At 40.3% G+C, this 19737-nt stretch overlaps 1 protein-coding gene across 1 annotated transcript; it reads left to right on the top strand.

Annotated features, from left to right (window-relative positions):
- Nucleotides 1-15516: 15516 nt before the first annotated feature.
- LOC124039768 (transcriptional regulator Myc) lies at nt 15517-18441 on the top strand. Its single transcript, XM_046356118.1, has 3 exons — nt 15517-16132; nt 16517-17171; nt 17505-18441. The coding sequence occupies exons 2-3, from the start codon at nt 16529-16531 to the stop codon at nt 18080-18082; spliced, it is 1221 nt and encodes a 406-aa protein (XP_046212074.1). The 5' UTR covers nt 15517-16132; nt 16517-16528; the 3' UTR covers nt 18083-18441.
- Nucleotides 18442-19737: the final 1296 nt, after the last annotated feature.

Raw genomic sequence — 19737 nt, 5'->3', positions numbered from 1 at the left:
ACTTAATTTGACACACAAAAAAATCTGTTGAAATTGCACTGTGGATGTGTTAGACTTTAGAATTGCATTGGGGACAGTCTTAACTCTGGATCTTGGGTCCATGAAATGGAGTATCAGCCTGCTCAGTGACAGCCACAGATTACAATACTAAAGTGTACAGAAATATTAACATCTTAGATCGTATTAGGAAACCCAAGGTATCTATTATTGAGGCATTGTTAGTTTTACACTTAAGACATGACTGAGCCATTGTGCTGTAGAATTCTTGAATTTTGTCTCTTGTGTAATAAATTCTATACATTATTTTAAAATGGATTAAGCATACAGATGCCAATATCAGTTCTTTTTAAGTCTTGGTTACTGTAGTTTTTTCTTTTCTTTTTTCTTCTAAGAGATTATCAGCTGGTTTTGTATATCGTATTTATCATACGATAGTACAATTATGCTGACTGTGATTTGACCCTCCACAGGATGTTCTATAAGAACAATGCTGATGCTTCTCTTTCCAAGGTTTTTATTGCCTTTTCCTCTTTACCAACACACATTAAGCACACACACACTTTTGGTCATATAACATGAATCTTGACTGGGAGTGAATCTTGGTGGAATAGTACTTGAGTTACTCTGAATGAATTGTGGTTCTATAAGGCAAAAACATGCACAACATAACAGTAAAGTGTCATAATTATGCAATATAGATATAAACATGAATGAATAAGCATAATAGTACACTATTACAACACAGCTATAAACAGGGCTATAAACTTAACAGCATAAACATTAACCCAAAGATGAGATGAACCTCTTGTTGGAGAGAGAGAAACCAATTACTGAGACTGACAAGATAAAGATTTATGGCACCATCTCGCTCTCTGGCCTAGTGCAAGAGCCTGCCGTGCTGAGGTCTTATTTGATCTGCCCCAGCACCACAGGGTCATATATTATGACCCGTCTGGGAGGGTTCTAAAAGGTTGCCCATGGCAGCGCAACAACCACTTTAAGGAAGGCCACTATGGAAAGCTCTACAGTATCGTGCTCATATGAAAACTATGTTTACCAATAAAACAATGGCATCTATGGCAACGGGCACAATGCTACATACTATAAACAATATGCCAAGCAGTATTGGCAACTCCAACATTAAAGAAAAGTCATTCCTGGACCTCCCGAATGGCGCGGTGGTCTATGGCACTGCATCGCAGTGCTTGAGGTGTCACTACAGACCCGGGTTTAATCCAAGGCTGTGTCACAACCGGCTGTGACCAGGAGTCTCATAGGGCGGCACGCAATTGGCCCAGTGTCGTCCGGATTAGGGGAGGGTTGGGCCGGGGTGGCTTTACTTGACTCATTGCGCTCTAGTGACTCCTTGTGGCGGGCCTGCAGGCTGATTTGATCTTCAGTTGAACAGTATTTATGCAGACACATTAGTGCAGCAGGCAGCGGGTGGGTGTTAAGAAGCGTGGTTTGGCAGGTCATGTTTCTGAGGACACATGACTCGACCTTCGCCTCTCCCGGGTCCCTTGGGGAGTTGCAGCGATGAGACAAGAACGAAATTGGGGAGAAAAAGGGGGTAAAATACACACACAAAAAAATAGCTGTACAATAGAACATATGGCTGCAAACTTATCAAAGTTACTAAGTGATTTGTGGTAATTACCCATTATTAAACAACATGTAAAAAGGAACCCAAGAAACCCACCCGGCATCTTACATTTCGATGCACGCACCACATTCAGGTATTGTTGTTACTGTCCACAATAGAAATAGTCCTCAGAAATGTGTGTCTTCTTTCTTCAACAATAACACTGACCTGAATGGGTGGGTGCAGTGTCCAGATGCGCTCTGATTGGTTGGGAAAGGCAGGGCTATGATGGGTGAGAGATAATTAAGGTAGGCTGAACAGCCAAACTAATGGCACTCAAGGGACACTGAAAGGATGGGAGCAGTAGGGCCTTTTTTTAAAACCGCTTCTATGCCTTTAGTTTTCCATGTAGATCACTGTATTGATTAATTCTGAAAAGCTATCCAAGGAGTGTTCCATAGGGTTATATTTTTAGGGGGTGACATTGGTTCCTGTTAAATACGTTTAATTTTCTTTCATATTGTTATAGTGTTCTTAACTATGAAGTTGTTGATGTTTTTATCTTTATCCTTAGAAAATAGACATGTAAAAAGATTCTGGGGATGAGCTTGCGCAGCTTTAAGATGTACCCATTGTTCCACTTTAGTGCATTGAACCACCATTTAAAAGTTTGGGGTTACTTAGAAATGTCCTTGCTTTTGAAAGAAAATCACATTTTTTTGTCCATTAAAATGAAAAAACGAAAGTTAAAATCCCTGAGCTGACAAGGTACAAATCTGTCGTTCTGCCCCTGAACAGGCAGTTAACCCACTGTTCCTAGGCCGTCATAGAAAATAAGAATTTGTTCTTAACTGACTTGCCTTGTTAAATAAAGGTTAAAAAAAAAATATATATATATATATATATATATATATATATTTAAAAAACAGTGAAGAGGTGACTCCAGGATGCTGGCCTTCCAGGCAGAGTTGCAAAGATTAAGTCATATCTCAGACTGGCTAATAAAAATAAAAGACTAAGATGGGCAAAACAACACAGACACTGGACAGAGGAACTCTGCCTAGAAGGCCAGCATCCCAGAGTCACCTCTTCACTGTTGACGTTGAGAATGGTGTTTTGCGGGTACTATTTAATGAAGCTGCCAATCACATTTCGTTGATCTGATTTGTGGAATTTCTTTCCTTCTTAATACGTCTGAGCCAATCAGTTGTGCTGTGAAACAGTAGGGGTGGTATACAGAAGATAACCCTATTTGGTAAAAGACCAAGTCCATATTATGGCAAGAACAGCTCAAATAAGCAAAGAGAAACAACAGTCCATCATTACTTTAAGACATGAAGGTCAGTCAATCTGGAAAATTTCAATAACTTTGAAAGTTTCTTCAAATGCAGTCGCAAAAGCTATCAAACGCTATGATGAAACTGGCTCTCATGAGGACGGCCATAGGAAAGGAAGACTCAGAGTTACCTTTGCTACAGAGGACAAAATTCATTAGAGTTAACTGCTGCCTCAGATTCCAGCCCAAATAAATGCTTCAGAGTTCAAGTAACAGACACATCTCAACATCAACTGTTCAGAGGGGACTGCATTAATTGGGCCTTCATGGTCGAATTGCTGCAAAGAAACCACTACTAAAGAACACCAATAAGAAGAAGAGACTTGCTTGGGCTAAGAAACACGAGCAATGGACATCTGTCCTATGATCTGGTGTGTCAAAATGTGAGATTTTTTTTAGGTGAACGGATGATTTCTGCATGTGTGATTTCCACCGTGAAGCATGGAGGAGGTGTGATGGTGCTTTGCTGGTGACACTGTCTGTGATTTATTTAGAATTCAAGGCACACTTAACCTGCATGGCTATCACAGCATTCTGCAGGACAATGACCCAACACACCCCAGGCTGTGTAAGGGGTATTTAACCAAGAAGGAGAGTGATGGAGTGCTGCATCAGATGACCTGGTCTCCACAATCACCCGACCTCAACCCAATTGAGATGGTTTGGGATGAGTTGGACCGCAGAGTGAAGGAAAAGAAGCCAACAAGTGTGGGAAAAGAAGCCAACAATATGTGGGAACTCCTTCAAGACTGTTGGACATCAAGGCAAAGGGTGGCTACTTTGAGGAATCTCATATCTAAAATATATTTTGATTAATTTCACACTTTTTTAGTTACAAAATTATTCCATATGTTATTTCATAGTTTTGTTGTCTTCACTATTATTCTACAATGTAGAAAAACCTTTGAATGAGTAGGTGTGTCCAAACTCTTGACTGGTACTGAATATATACAGTGGGGCAAAAAAATCCAGAAAATCACATTGTAGGATTTTTAATTAATTTATTTGCAAATGATGATGGAAAATAAGTATTTGGTCACCTACAAAAGTTTATCTCAATACTTTGTTATATACCCTTTGTTGGCAATGACAGAGGTCAAACGTTTTCTGTAAGTCTTCACAAGGTTCACACATTGTTGCTGGTATTTTGGCCCATTCCTCCATGCAGATCTCCTCTAGAGCAGTGATGTTTTGGGTCTGTTACTGGGCAACACTGACTTTCAACTCCATCCAAAGATTTTCTATGGGGTTGAGATCTGGAGACTGGCTAGGCCACTCCAAGACCTTGAAATGCTTCTTATGAAGCCACTCCTTCATTGCCCGGGCGGTGTGTTAGGGATCATTGTCATGCTGAAAGACCCAGCCACGTTTCATCTTCAATGCCCTTGCTGATGGAAGGAGGTTTTCACTCAATATCTCATGATACATGGCCCCATTCATTCTTTCCTTTACATGGATCAGTCGTCCTGGTCCCTTTGCAGAAAAACGGCCCCAAAGCATGATGTTTCCACCCCCATGCTTCACATTAGGTATGGTGTTCTTTGGATGCAACTCAGCATTCTTTGTCCTCCAAACACGACGAGGTGAGTTTTTACCAAAAAGTTATATTTTGGTTTCATCTGACCCTATGACATTCTCCCAATCTTCTTCTGGATCATCCAAATGCTCTCTAGCAAACTTCAGACGGGCCTGGACATGTACTGGCTTAAGCAGAGGGACACGTCTGGCACTGCAGGATTTGAGTCACTGGCGGCGTAGTGTGTTACTGATGGTAGGCTTTGTTACTTTTGTCCCAGCTCTCTGCAGGTCACTCACTAGGTCCCCCCGTGTGGTTCTGGGATTTTTGCTCACCGTTCTTGTGATCATTTTGACCCCACGGGGTGAGATCTTGCGTGGAGCCCCAGATCGAGGGAGATTATCCGTGGTCTTGTATGTCTTCCATTTCCAAATAATTGCTCCCACTGTTGATTTCTTCAAACCAAGCTGCTTACCTATTGCAGATTCAGTCTTCCCAGCCTGTTGCAGGTCTACAGTTTTGTTTCTGGTGTCCTTTGACAGCTCTTTGGTCTTGGCCATAGTGGAGTTTGGAGTGTGACTGTTTGAGGTTGTGGACAGGTGTCATTTATACTGATAACAAGTTCAAACAGATGCCATTAATACAGGTAACGAGTGGAGGACAGAGGACAGAGGAGCTTCTTAAAGAAGAAGTTACAGGTCTGTGAGAGCCAGAAATCTTGCTTGTTTGTAGTTGACCAAATACTTATTTTACACCATAATTTGCAAATAAATTCATAACAAATCCTACAATGTGATTTTCTGGATTTTTTGTTCTCATTTTGTCTGTCATAGTTGAAGTGTACCTATGATGAACATTACAGGCCTCTCTCATTTTTTAAGTGGGAGAACTTGCACAATTGGTGGCTGACTAAATATTTTTTTGCCCCATTTTATATATATATATATATATATATATATATATATATATATATATATATATATATATATATATATATTATATATTATATATATTATATAAATATTATATATTATAATATTGTCTTTGTATCTCAAAATCATTGTAACCTTAAAAATCTAAATGAAAATGATTCAAATCTAAAAGATCAAATTTGCCCTCGTGGGAAAAGCCACACTTGACTGTTGCACTTGAATCATTCCCTCGGTTAATGGCTAGGCCCGCTAACCTATGAAACCACACACTATTGCAGAGACTTTGATATTACCGGCTGCAATTGATATGGGAGAGAGTTACAGAAACTCACATCAATACCTTTGTCAGATAATACTGTTAAACAAATAATGAAAGCTATTGCTAACAATCATGAGGAAACTCTGACTGAACGACTCAAAAACTCCACAGCTTATATGCTCTCCAAATGGATGTTAGCTGGGACCCCACAGACACCAAATCCAGAACTAAATCAAGAAAGCGTACTGAATTATATAGAGCCATTATTGCAGGGAACTCCGTTCCAACTCATATTGCTCAAATTATAAAACAGATAAAGCAACACCTCAAGGCACAATCCCTCTCCCCTATTTGACCTAGATAGTTTGTGAATATGTATATTGATATGTAGGCTACATATGCCTTGATGTAGTTCTATCCTTGAGCTGTTCTTGTCTATTAATGTTATGTATTAGGTCATGTTTTATTATTCCCGGGCGGCGCAGCGGTCTAAGGCACTGACTCTCAGTGCTAGAGGCGTCACTATAGACCCTGGTTTGATTCCAGGCTGTATCACAACTGGCCGTGATCCGGTTTAGGGTTTGGCCGGGGTAGGCCCTCGTTGTAAATAACAATGTGTTCTTCACTGACTTGCCTAGATAAATAAAGGTTAAATACCTGTTTTTATTGTGTGAACCCCAGGAAGAGTAGCTGCTGCTTTTGCAACAGCTAATGGGGTTCTTAATAATATACCGAAAAAACAATTCGGCGCATGACAATGTTCTATTTCACACTGAGGCTTGGTGGTTATCGATGGGGAGTGTTGGAAAGACTTTTCGCATTGAGAGGTGTGTTGTCACTCACAATGGATGTAATAAAATAAAGACTCGGTTGACTTTCTGTGTAATTAAAATAAAATGTGTCTCCTTGCCTATGTTGCTGGTCCCCCGGAAGAGTAACTGCTGCCCTGGAACCAGCTCATGGGGATCCTTAATCAATACAAATAAACAGACATATTTGGGAAACTGAAAGAACTGAGCGCAAGCATGCAGTGGAAATACAAAAACATTCTACAGATGAGTTACCGATTCAGAGGAAAGACTTCTTATTGGATAGGCTCTTTCAAAAGTGAACCATGCCCCTTTCCCTCCGCTGTGCGTGTTTTTAACAGAAAACAGCATCAGTAAGTGTCCCACACAAGTGATGACTACTCCCCTCCAACGCTTGGAAGAGCACTTTGGGACCTACTTTGCGATCCGTTTTACTGTGATCCTGGCTCAGTTGACATGCCGGTAAGTCAAATCGAACAGCTGATCGAGCTGTCATGTGACCGAATGCGGCAGACAACGCATTCATGGGTCACTACTGAGGAGTTTTGGTTCCTTACTCAAAATGCATAAATATCCTGACGTCTCCCACTGAGAATTAATGCCGTGTTCAAAACAACTGGGAACTCTGGAAACTCAGACTTCCAACTTGAGTGTGTTCAAGACAACTGGGATCTCTGAAAAAAACGAGCTTTGGCTGGGGAAAATCATTTTGAACGGTCATCTAACTAGCAATCCCAACTCGGGAACTCGGGCCTCTTTCTAGAGCTCCGACTTTTCGACCTAAAGATCACTGACGTCATGATTTGACATCGTATTTTTCTGAGTTCTTAGTTGTCTTGAAAGCACCATAAAACTCATGGTAGCCTACCCTTTGCCATCTCATATCTGTGTGAAGCTGGATTCAGTGCTCTCGTCTGCATTATAACCAAATATCGATCCAGGTTGGATATGGCAGCAGAGATTAGGTGTGCACTGTCGATCACGCCCCCTTAATTTGAGAAGCTCTGGCGCAACATTTATCAAAAACAACCATCTCATTAGTAGTAGTGGTGAGATAAGATTGTGTCAGACTCATTTGCAATTGACTGTCATATCCCCAAGTTAAAAGTATGTGATGGTGAGTTGAGAATCAGAAATACTGTTTGAATGTTTTTCAATTGACTGCCAAAGCCGCCCCCCCCAAAAAAAGAAGTGAACATTGGCTGTTAATTACATTTTTCACATGGTTGGGGTCACTAGAATTTTCAGATATCAAAATGAAGTCGTGAGCCAAAAATGTTTGGGAACCCTTGTGTTACAGCCTGAATTCAAAATGTAATATTTTTGTATTTATTTTTTCACCCATCTTCACACAATAGTGAACACGTTTTTAGAAATTTTAGCAAATGTATTAAATGAAATACAGAAATATCTCATTTGCATAAGAATTCATACCCCCGAGTCAATACATTTTAGAATTACCTTTCGTAGCGATGACTACTGTCTCTTTCGGGTAAGTGTCTAAGAATTTTACAATATTTACACATTATTATTTAAAAAAATATTAACGCTCTGTCAAGTTGGTTGTTGTACAAACTCTGCCTTCCCGGCGGGCCCAGTGAGCAAATCAAGTGCACTATAGGTCTGACGCTGGCCAATCGGTTGGCTCAGATGAACTTGTCTGCAGTGAAGTGGCAGGCATGAAAGAAAGCTATAGAAAATATGATACTGTGAGATTTCAAACGTTTTAAACCATGACTAGAGAGAGACTGTCAAACAATACAACAAAGCGATGCTGTTTTTATGAGTGAATTCATGTTTAAAGTCTTACTCAGCACTGTCAACACTTTGTATTCAACACTTTTATAAGCCATAAAATGCGCATTCTTCTTATTTCCACTCAGCGATATAATAAGAAAAGCGGCACTAATGAATGAGTAGGCAAGTGTATCTTTAGGCTTGCATTGTTGTTATTATTAGCGGCTTGGGTCTTTTTAATATTGACGAATATTTCACTTTCTCTGTTCATAGGAGTAACAACATGAATTTGTGCACGAGGCAGAAATAATGAGATGCGACTCCAGTTTCGCCATCAGCTGAAAGACGGTGTCCCGTTTTGGTCAGTGTCAGTGGAGGAAAGGGAGAGTGGGGGGATGTTGCTGCTCTCGCCTTCCACTGAGACTGACCATCAGATTCAGGCACCATCATCCCAGTAAAATAAAAAAGCTAATTATTTAAATGTATGCTCTCTCAGATGTGCTTCGCAAGTAACAAAATAACGGATCAATTGCTGATGTGATCATATAGCCTACCTCAAATTTGGAAATATAATTGTTTTTAAATTGCCCAAACAACAATGCATTGGCAGGGCAATTCAAGTAAAGACAATATGTGGTGATAATGTATTGGGCCTGTAGCTTACTGCACAAACTTCACTGTTACAGTACTGTTTTTAATTGGTTTGTGTTGCATAGGCTTACGTTTTCTAAGTCATATTAGAAAAAAAATCTGAGCAGTAGATCTCAGACTCAGAAAAGGTTGGTGACCACTGTTCTCGTGGTTTTCCCTTTTAACACTATCAACGTTTCCCTTTACTGTTGCAATTGTGATCGAATCAATGCAATATTAGCCACTTTCAATGCAACAACCCAAAACAAAACAAACTATGCAAAAGAGTTTGTTGTAGGCAGAACACACCAGAGTAGGATTCTGTTGCATTGACACGCAGTTATAGGGAAGGACATTCAAAAAGCACAGCACTTACACAAATGACTGATCATTGGCTGAGAGCAATTTAAAATTAAAAGATTGTGGTCTGTTTTGTTATAGTTCAGTGCGGCTTTTGACATTATTGATCATAGTCTGCTGCTGAAAAAACATGTGTTATGGCTTTATATCCCCTGCCTTATTGTGGATAAAGAGTTACCTGTCTAACAGAACACAGAGGGTGTTCTTTAATGGAAGCCTTTCTAACATAGTCCAGGTAGAATCAGGAATTCCCCAGGGCAGCTGTCTAGGCACATTACTTTTTTCAATCTTTACTAACAACATGCCACTGGCTTTGAAGAAAGATAGTATGTCTATGTATATGGATGACTCAACACTATACACGTCAGCTACTACAGCAACTGAAATGACTGCAACACTTAACAAAGAGCTGCAGTTAGTTTTCAGAATGGGTGGCAAGGAATAAGTTAGTCCTAAATATTTCTAAAAGCATTGTAGTTGGGACAAACCATTCACTAAACCCTAAACTTCAACTAAATCTTGTAAGAAATAAGGTGGAAATTGAGCAAGTTGAGGTAACTAAACTACTTGGAGTAACCCTGGATTGTAAACTTCCATGGTTAAAATATATTTATACAACAGTAGCTAAGATGGGGAGAAGTCTATCCATAATAAAGCTCTGCTCTACCTTCTTAACAGCACTATCAACAAGGCATGTCCTACGGGCTCTAGTTTTGTCGCACCTGGACTACTGTTTAGTCGTGTGGTCAGGTACCACAAAGAGGGACTTTGGAAAATTGCAATTGGCTCAAAACAGGGCAGCACGGCTGGCCCTTGGATCTAAACAGAGAGCAAATACTAATAATATGCATGTCAATCTCTCCTGGCTCAAAGGGGAGGAGAGCTTGACTTCATCACTACTTGTGTTTGTGAGAGGTATTGACATGTTGAAAGCACCGAGCTGTCTGTTTAAGCAACTAGCACACAGCTCAGACACCCATGCATATCCCACAAGACATGCCACCAGAGGTCTCTTCACAGTCCCCAAATCCAGAACAGACTATGGGAGGCGCACAGTACTACATAGGCCATGACTACATGGAACTCTATTCCACATCAGGTAACTGATGCAAGCAGTATCATCAGATTGAAAAAACAGATAAAAATACCCTTTATGGAACAGCGGGATTTTGAAGCAACAAAAACATAGGCACTTTATTTTGTAAAGTGGTTTCTGGCATCAAACATCACAACAACATTTTCAGTCACCTCCTTGTCTATCTCAGGTTAATGCATGCCCTGCATGTTCTTTTTTTTCTCAAAAGTGTAATGTAGGCCTACAATGAACACCACACATTGGCTTCTACTACAGGTTGAATGATAGAACAGCTACTTCCATGTTCAAATGTTATGGGATGCATTTTCTCCATTGTTTTTGATGGTAAGCCACTCTGGTAGGCCTACATTATGATCAAATGGCCACTGTTAAAATTGTAACTTAAAGTGGGTACAGCTTCAGTGTTCACAGTAAACGCTGGAAGTTGCACTGAATTTCCTAGTGGCCAAAACATTGCATAAAAGGATAACCCCAATGCAATTCTGAAGTTTGATTTCAACAGATTATTGTTATTTTTTTGTCAACTTAATTAATTATTGTCTTTTGTTTAATTTATATAACAACATACCAAACTTGTTTAGCGTGATCTAATCCAATTCTGGCATGATTCCACAATTGTTATACATTTGCGGCAGGCTCAATAGGGGACTTTTATTTTGAAGGCGAACCGCCAATTCTACTATTGTTGCTCACGCTAATGTTGTTCACGACACACACAACCAAATCGCGCCACACGTGGGTCGGCACATTAAAGCCCCCTCCCTCTGCCGACTCCTGACGTCATTCATTCTATTCTTGGGTAGGCAGAGTTTGTAGGTCTATGTATACGACTTTTCCTCAGGAGGAAAAGTAAAAACTATATCCTCCAGCAATTAATTGTTGTCTTCTCTAATGGACTTTCTGGTACGTATCGCTAAGGCCAGTCATGCCACTGTCTTTGGTCATGTTGTCCGTTTGAGAGGACAGAACATTCTCGACTGTTCAATGATTCTACATGTGTGAGGGTGTCACCTTGATAATGAGCGCGTTTGAACGTAACATGCTGACCACACCGTTGGCGTCGCGTGCGCTCGCACCCGGCAAGCACGTGGCCAGGCGCTAAAATAGAAATCGTTTCTATTTGTGAGCTCAACAGACTGCAAGTCCGGCCTCTCCCAACTCCTCATTGGTTTTAGGAGCATATACCCACTTGGGTGATTGAAAGATGAACTTAGGTCCACACTCCGGTCAGTTGTAATGCTGTCTATATAAAGTCCAAAGAAGAAAAAGAAGCCTGAAGGAAGGAGGAGACATGACAAGAAACTAAAACCGGTAAACTCAAATATCTATGGATTAATTGTCGAGTAGACCTTGTGCATTTAATGTAAAATAACAACCTAATGTTTATATACAGGACAAATTATCTAGCGGCCGCTAGCTAGCTAACCTGCCTTAAATGTTTGTTTTTTTGACTTGTCCCCAAATTAATATAATTGGTTCAGAGTTTGTTTTGATATTTCAACCTGCATGTCCTGATCGCGTGAGGACAGACGCTGGAGACGAGAAGCAAGTACAGGGAGCAAACATTTGAATGAAACACAGACAGGACCAGAATACAGACAGGTGAAAACAAAAATGACAATAATGCTGACACCGGGATCTAACCAAGGAACAGACAGATATAGGAGGGGCAATCAACAAGGTAATGGGAGTCCAGCGAGCGCTGATGCACGTAATGATGGTGGCAGGTGTGTGTAATAATGGGCAGCCTGGTGCCCTTGAGTGTCGAGGAGGAGCAGGAGCAGACCTGACAGATTGCTTCTGGTGTGGGTGAACAAAATCAACATGCACGCAGATGTGGTCTGGTCAGCATATAACATGCTGACCAAACCGGAAACACGCGTAGGTTGATTTTTGTCCCCCAACACCAGACACGATCAGGACACCCAGGTTGAAATATCAAAACAAACTCTGAACCAATTATATTAATTTGGGGACAGGTTGAAAAACAAACATTTTATGGCAAATTTAGCTAGCTAACTTGCTATTGCTAGATAATTTGTCCTGGTATATAAACATTGGGAGGTTATTTTACCCGAAATGTCACAATCGACCAATGTGGACCTCAGTTTATTTTTCAATCCCCCACATGAGTATATGCTCCTAAAAGCCAATGAGGAGATTGGAGAGGCAGGACTTGCAGGGCGTCAAGCATCACAAAAAGAATCAAGTTCTATTTTAGCGCCCGGCCACGCAGACACTCGCTGACACGCGCAAGCAGTTTGGGTGCAATGATTAAATAACATGTACGTGTACATTTATTTTGTGACACGTCCGGTCTGGTCAGCATAAAAATAGAACTCTGTTCTATTTGTGATGCTTGACTCACTGCAAGTCCTGCTTCTCCCATCACCTAATTGTTTTTAGAAGCAAATACCCACGTGGGTGATTGAAAGAGGTCCACACTCCAGTCCAGTTAGTAGTGTTAATGTACCTTAAAGTTGGTTTCCAACCGCCATATAAAGTCCGAAGAAGAAGCAGCCTGAAGGAGGAGAGATTACTAGAAAGAAACTCAGTTTACCCTTTTAACTGTGGATTAATTGTTGGAGTAGAGGACCTTGTGCATTTCAGGTAAAATAACAACCCAATGTTTATATCCCAGGACAAATTAGCTAGCAACAGCAAGCTAGCTAGTGAAATTGCCATTAAATGTTTAATGCTTTTCAGGCTGTCCCCAAATTAATATAGTTGGTTCAGAGTTAGTTTTGATATTTCAACCTGCATGTCGAAAGTCGGACACTAATGTGGTTTTCCAACAGCAAGGCTCAGATCAACATGGCAGTGTTGCCATTTGTTTTTAAAAGTTTTTCTGGCTGCAGGATGAAGTTGGTGAAGAGCAATTGCAGAAACTTGCAGTCAAAACTTAATGAACTTGATCACAGGATTTTTTTGTAACGTTCATTCGACATGTAGGTGTAAGTCGGACAATTTGTAACTCCATAATGCAACATACATTGAAAGATGTGACCAATGATGGTCACTGACTTGACAAGTGATCCACTCGAACGTAACCAATGGTTTTTTTCTGGTTCTTCAAAATGGCTACCATCACCATTACCATCATAATTAGCACATTTTATGGTAAATGTGTGTAATTGTGTATTATCATTTTTGTGTGTTTGATATTGATATAGTTTCTAATAGGTAAATATGTCAGGAATAGTTTGAGTTTGCAGAGCAGTGTAATATTAAAAAATAATAATAATAAGAGCTTGTTAATAAATTTCCTCTGTAGTGGACATAAGGATATGTTTTTTTTCTATTGTCCCCATTTACTGTAATGTTAGATTTTTCATATGTACCCTCAACCAAGTCCTAATGGCAAATTCAGTGCACATTCAATAAAAAAAATCTATAAATATTTCACCCCAACACTTATGATGTAAAAACATGTTTAATCATAATCCAAAACCTTTTTTTGTTGTTGCTCAGTCTCAGGAGGATAAAGTTAGTCAGCTGAATACATTTTAAAACACACTACTAGCCTACATAAAATATTTTGACAGTATCCTCCAGATCCTCCACCACAACTTTTTATACGGGTTGTGCAGTAAAATGAATATGTCAGGAACCTAAATAGGAAATTGGTGCAATAATATACTTGTAAACTTACAACATTGTATGCCAAGGACAAGAACTCAGTAAGGGCAGTCCCAAGCATTCTAATCTTGGGGTGAACACTAACCACAAGGCCACTGAATTGTGAAATGGCCCTAAACAACTGTTGAATCAGTGGCAGTGAGTTAAACAATAGTCTACTTTTTACTTCTGCAAGGACTAGGTCTCCAGCTAAATGATATGAGTGATTCCATATGAAACCAGGACAAAACTTCTTTTTTTTCTCACAAAAAGGAAGTCATTTAATGGTCCTTTGGAGCAAGGATTGTTGACATTTATTATAATTGTTTATCTAAAAGCATAATTGAGAAGTAATTAATAATAATTGCCATATTTATTACATTTTGGCCTTACCCGGGCTTCCTTTAAGAGTCCATAATGTTGTATCCGTAGGTGCTACAAAGCACGGCTTGCTCTGTAATATTAGTATAGTATTTTGATTTATTCTGTCAAATATATTGTATACCACCTGCATTATCTATGGACATGACTTATTGTATACATTGTTTGTAAACACATTTTATTAAATTGGAATTTAAAAGAATCCAAATCCAGTAGCATCAACTGGCCCTGACTCCACCTTCATTTATTAGATAGGGGCTATCTTCCATGCATTGTTTATCGATTTTCATCATAAACACTTTTTAAAAATCGTGTTTTAAGACCATTTGTCTCTATATTCATAAAATAAAATCTAAAACACCACCTGTTCTGATGTTGCACTGTCGAATTTTAGATGCCAGGGGGTGCTCTACAACCGTACAATTTATTTATCACAGTATGCACCATTGGTACGTTCTATCAATTTAACGGAACCATTCTCATATCTAGCGCATCACTACCACATGTCTGTTTGACCGCAGCATGGCAGTATCAAAGCTGCATGCATAAGAGGTAGGCTACAGTGCCATGTCAATCGAACAACCGCCTGTTTTCATTGAGGACATTCCAATGTCGTTCTTCTCCTTCAATGTGCTCATTTTTTAAAACGAAACTTAGCAGTACATTTATAACTGGCATGTTAGAAGCCAACATCTTATCTCCTCACTACTGATTATATTAACCTTGGTGTGGCCAAAGGCAAAGCTCATACCCAACACATATCAGGAATTATCAACTGGGTTCACCTGCAGCAGTAGCCTACCTAAACAAATGTCTTCTTGCTGTATGTTGCATGTCTTGTCAATTAAGGGTGTATCCATTATGCCGATTATGTTGAAAAACGTTTTCCAAGACCAAACGTTTTGCAACAAAAATAGTTCATATTTGACAAATTCAGGGAGGCCCCTTTCATTTCCTTCCGTTTGCTTCTTAAACGGTTTTGTTGCAAAAGGTAATGAATACACCCCAGGCAAAATATTTCATCCCCTCTATAGTCACCCTTACTTTGGGGAATTAACAGGGGGAAACATGTAGGCCTACTGAAAACCCTGTTTGAAACATTTATTTTGATGTATTTGATGACAGGCTTTGAAGTGTTGTGCACGTGAACTGGTCGTGCATCTTCTCATTCTCGCATCAGATCTAACTCAACTTTGGCAAGGTAAGTATGCTAAATAACTTCATAAAATTGTAAATGCCAAATTTTAGGTCAGCAGTGGGCAGTACAATCTCTACTTTTATGCATGTATGCAATTTCCAATAAGCACTCTTTTACTTCTCATCTACTTCTGATTTTGTGTGTAATGCACTGTGGAATAATGCACTTTTGAAACTCCTCCCACTTAATTCTCCTTCCGCAACAAATAGTTCCAGTTGAATGAGGATCTCCTCAAATAAATTCCGATGACTGAATTATGTGAATTCGAACATATATTGAAGATTGTAACGATAATTATCATCGATAGTCAACACGGGACTCTTCATTATTTACTTAAAAATGCAATGGGTGTTTGGCGGGAAAATTGTGGCGGAGGGATACGTCAAATGTAGAGCACAACAACCTTTTTATTGAACCCCGCGGAATACTCAGCTGTGATTCTCATGCAGCAATTGATAGGCAACGCATCTTTCTACATCGCGGACCAAGCCTGAGCGCTTTATGAATGCTTCTCAGCCAGCAATCATTTTACTAGGAAAACAACATCTCACTGCCGCACACGCTGGCAGGGATTAACGTAACTATCTTGTTGGAATACTTCTTACAAGCTCCATTTTTCGCGTTTTCGACTTCGACATCTCGGAGTGAAGTACTCTCCACTTTGTTTTCAAAATTAAGGTAAGGAAGGTGTTGATGACATTGCATTCTCCGTGTAATTGACGGTTGGCTAAGTAGACTTGCTATCTATCTGGTAAAGATTTTGTGAACTTGTAAGATATGTTACATGTTTGCATGTCTTATAATAAATGCACTTTTTACTAGCCTCTGTATTCTTGCGATGTCTACTCGGTTTAAATGTCCTGGGCGCCACACACCGACTAACTACTTAGTACTTGTATCAGCTGCTGCTGTTTGGTTTTGCATGCTTACTAGCTGTTTGACAGGGCTTTTATGAACTGTGGCATTTTATGTGCATGCACCAATATCAGTTTGCATGCAAGTTGGTGCATTCGATTTTTTTTTTTAACCAACTAATTTACCTCAACCATCTTTTTCACTCAGAAAAGAGCCACCATGCCGCTGAATTCAAGTTTGGCGAGTAAAAACTACGACTACGACTATGATTCTATCCAGCCATATTTTTATGTTGACAACGAAGATGAGGATTTCTATCACCAGCAGCCAGGACAGCTTCAGCCACCGGCTCCAAGCGAGGATATCTGGAAGAAATTTGAGTTGCTCCCCACTCCTCCTCTCTCCCCGAGCCGACCATCACTGTCTAGTATTTTCCCATCGACTGCTGACCAACTAGAAATGGTGACCGAGTTTCTCGGGGACGACGTTGTAAACCAGAGTTTCATCTGCGATGCCGACTACTCCCAAACCTTCCTCAAGTCAATCATCATTCAGGACTGTATGTGGAGCGGCTTCTCTGCTACAGCCAAGTTGGAGAAAGTGGTGTCTGAAAGACTCGCATCGCTCCAGGCTGCTAGGAAAGATTCAGCCGTTGGCGACAACGCAGAGTGTCCTACTCGGTTGAACGCAAACTACTTGCAGGATCCGAATACTTCCGCGTCAGAATGCATTGATCCCTCAGTGGTCTTCCCCTACCCAATAACTGAGCCTCCCAAACCAATTAAGGTGTCACCACCCACGGATTTGGCATTGGACACTCCACCCAACAGTGGTAGCAGCAGCAGCAGTGGTAGTGACTCCGGTAAGCTGAATAGCAGTGTTATAATTTCTTGCTATTTAGGATTTTTGACTTGACCGTTTTGTGTAATGGCAGTTTTTATTTGAGCAAAATGCATTCTCTCTTTGCACATGTTAACGTTGATTTGACGCTGTCGAATATGCCTACAGACTAGTCCGAGGGGGAGGGTTTCAGGCTGCAATGTTGAGAAATCAGCTGATGTGGAAAAGGGGGTGGGGTGGAATGCAGTGATTTTTCTGACTAGGGCATGATGTGTTGTATGTAGCTGATTTGTGGTTGCTGTTTCTCCTCAAAAACAATGTAAATGCTGACTAGTTTTATTTAATATCATTGCAGAAGATGAGGAGGATGATGATGATGAGGACGAGGAGGAGATAGATGTCGTGACTGTGGAGAAGAGGCAAGCGGTGAAGCGGTGCGACCCCAGCACGTCAGAGACCAGACATCACAGTCCCCTTGTGCTGAAGAGGTGCCATGTCTCCACCCACCAGCACAACTACGCCGCCCACCCCTCTACACGGCACGAGCAGCCAGCTGTCAAAAGGCTGAGGCTGGAGAACGGCAGCAGCCGGGTCCTCAAGCAGATCAGCAGCAACCGCAAATGCTCAAGTCCCCGGACATCGGACACGGAGGACTACGACAAAAGAAGGACTCATAATGTACTGGAACGCCAGCGGAGGAACGAGCTCAAGCTGAGCTTTTTTGCTCTACGGGATGAGATACCGGATGTGGCCAACAATGAGAAGGCAGCCAAAGTGGTCATCCTAAAGAAGGCTACAGAGTGCATTTACAGCATGCAGACAGATGAGCAGAGACTAGTCAACCTCAAAGAGCAACTAAGGAGGAAAAGTGAACATTTGAAACAGAAGCTGGCACAACTGCAGAACTCATGTTTGAGCTCAAAGCGCCATTGACTTATTGGGCTCTGCATTTTTATGCAAGTTAAGACTTGGTGTGTATAGTTGATATTGAAATGCAAAAGTATGTTTTTTTGGGGGGGGGGGGTGCTGTCTGATTTCAATGTTAAACTGACTCAATTGAAGTTATGGGTAGTAAAATATTTAAAGTTTATTTTTATTAATAAAATATACAAAAATAGGGCTACACGTTGCATGCCCGATCTAAAATATGGATTTTATGTTTTGTATATAATTACTGACTATTTCTTGAAATGTATTTTTGGATCTCAATTGTCTGGAAGTTCTGACACTTGTTTTCACTGTATGGTTTTCCATATTATGTTCATTTGAAATATAAATGCATTTCTTTTTGATCATGCCTTGGTCTGTTTTACTTATGGAGACACTTGCATTAACACTTGACAGTATAAATACACGCATCTAAAATAGATGAACATATATTTAGGGTGAATCAATTTCTTAATTGAAGGTTTGGTGTTTTATGCCTCATTTCTATATTAGATGAGTGTAGGCCTCGCAAGAATTAGTGATGTTTTAACCTGTATGGTCCAGATGGAGGAAAACCAAGCAAGGTAAGTTGAAAAAGGACCTGGACTGTCATGATTCTCCACCCTTTTAGAATTGTGCACTTGCACACTTCCTGTTATGGATTCTAAAGCAAAGGAATGTTGTAAGCATTTGCTGGAGGGAATTTTCACCCATTTGTTAAATCCATGCAAGAAGTTGTGCAGAATTTGGATACAACCCTCTTAACTAAAGCCTTGAACCTGCTGACATCTGAAGTTTACAAGATAAGTCTGAAATCATCTTCGACTAGTCTCTTGTGACCGAACTTATGTTACCTGAGATTTTGTTCTGGGTTGCCAAAAAAATCTTCCACGCACCATTTTTCTTGCAGTCACTCCCTGGTCATGGTTGTTTCTTCTTGCGTTTCGCTGAGCAGCGCAGAGCTGTTGGGATACAGGACCTCTCGCCCTTACCCACCGTTGACCAATCATGTCTGCTGAGCTATACAGAGCACTACGCATTGTTTCAAAATTTGGGAGGTGATCGGAGATGCTGTACGGAGCCCAGTTTGACCTCTTGCTTGCCTTTGAAGCCGTCGCAATTGCATCACACCCACCATCCACATTTTTGGATTAAGCATACATTGACTTTTAGTGACATCCACAGCATTCTCTTAATTCTTGCAGGAATTTGTCTTTATCCTTAGTTCTTTCATCACCAATGACCATTATAGGTGGTGTCATTCCTACAGTGCCTTGCGAAAGTATTCGGCCCCCTTGAACTTTGCGACCTTTTGCCACATTTCAGGCTTCAAACATAAATATATAATATAATAATATAAATAATATATATATATAAAACTGAGTTTTTTTGTGAAGAATCAACAAGTGGGACACAATCATGAAGTGGTACGACATGTATTGGATATTTCAAACTTTTTTAACAAATAAAAAACTGAAAAATTGGGCGTGCAAAATTTTTCAGCCCCTTTACTTTCAGTGCAGCAAACTCTCTCCAGAAGTTCAGTGAGGATCTCTGAATGATCCAATGTTGACCTAAATGACTAATGATGATAAATACAATCCACCTGTGTGTAATCAAGTCTCCGTATAAATGCACCTGCACTGTGATAGTCTCAGAGG

This window comes from Oncorhynchus gorbuscha, linkage group LG07, assembly GCF_021184085.1.
Source record: "Oncorhynchus gorbuscha isolate QuinsamMale2020 ecotype Even-year linkage group LG07, OgorEven_v1.0, whole genome shotgun sequence".
Classification (NCBI taxonomy): Eukaryota; Metazoa; Chordata; class Actinopteri; order Salmoniformes; family Salmonidae; genus Oncorhynchus; species Oncorhynchus gorbuscha.
The sequence above is the reverse complement of the archived record's forward strand: the minus strand, read 5'-3'. Positions and strand labels throughout refer to the sequence as shown.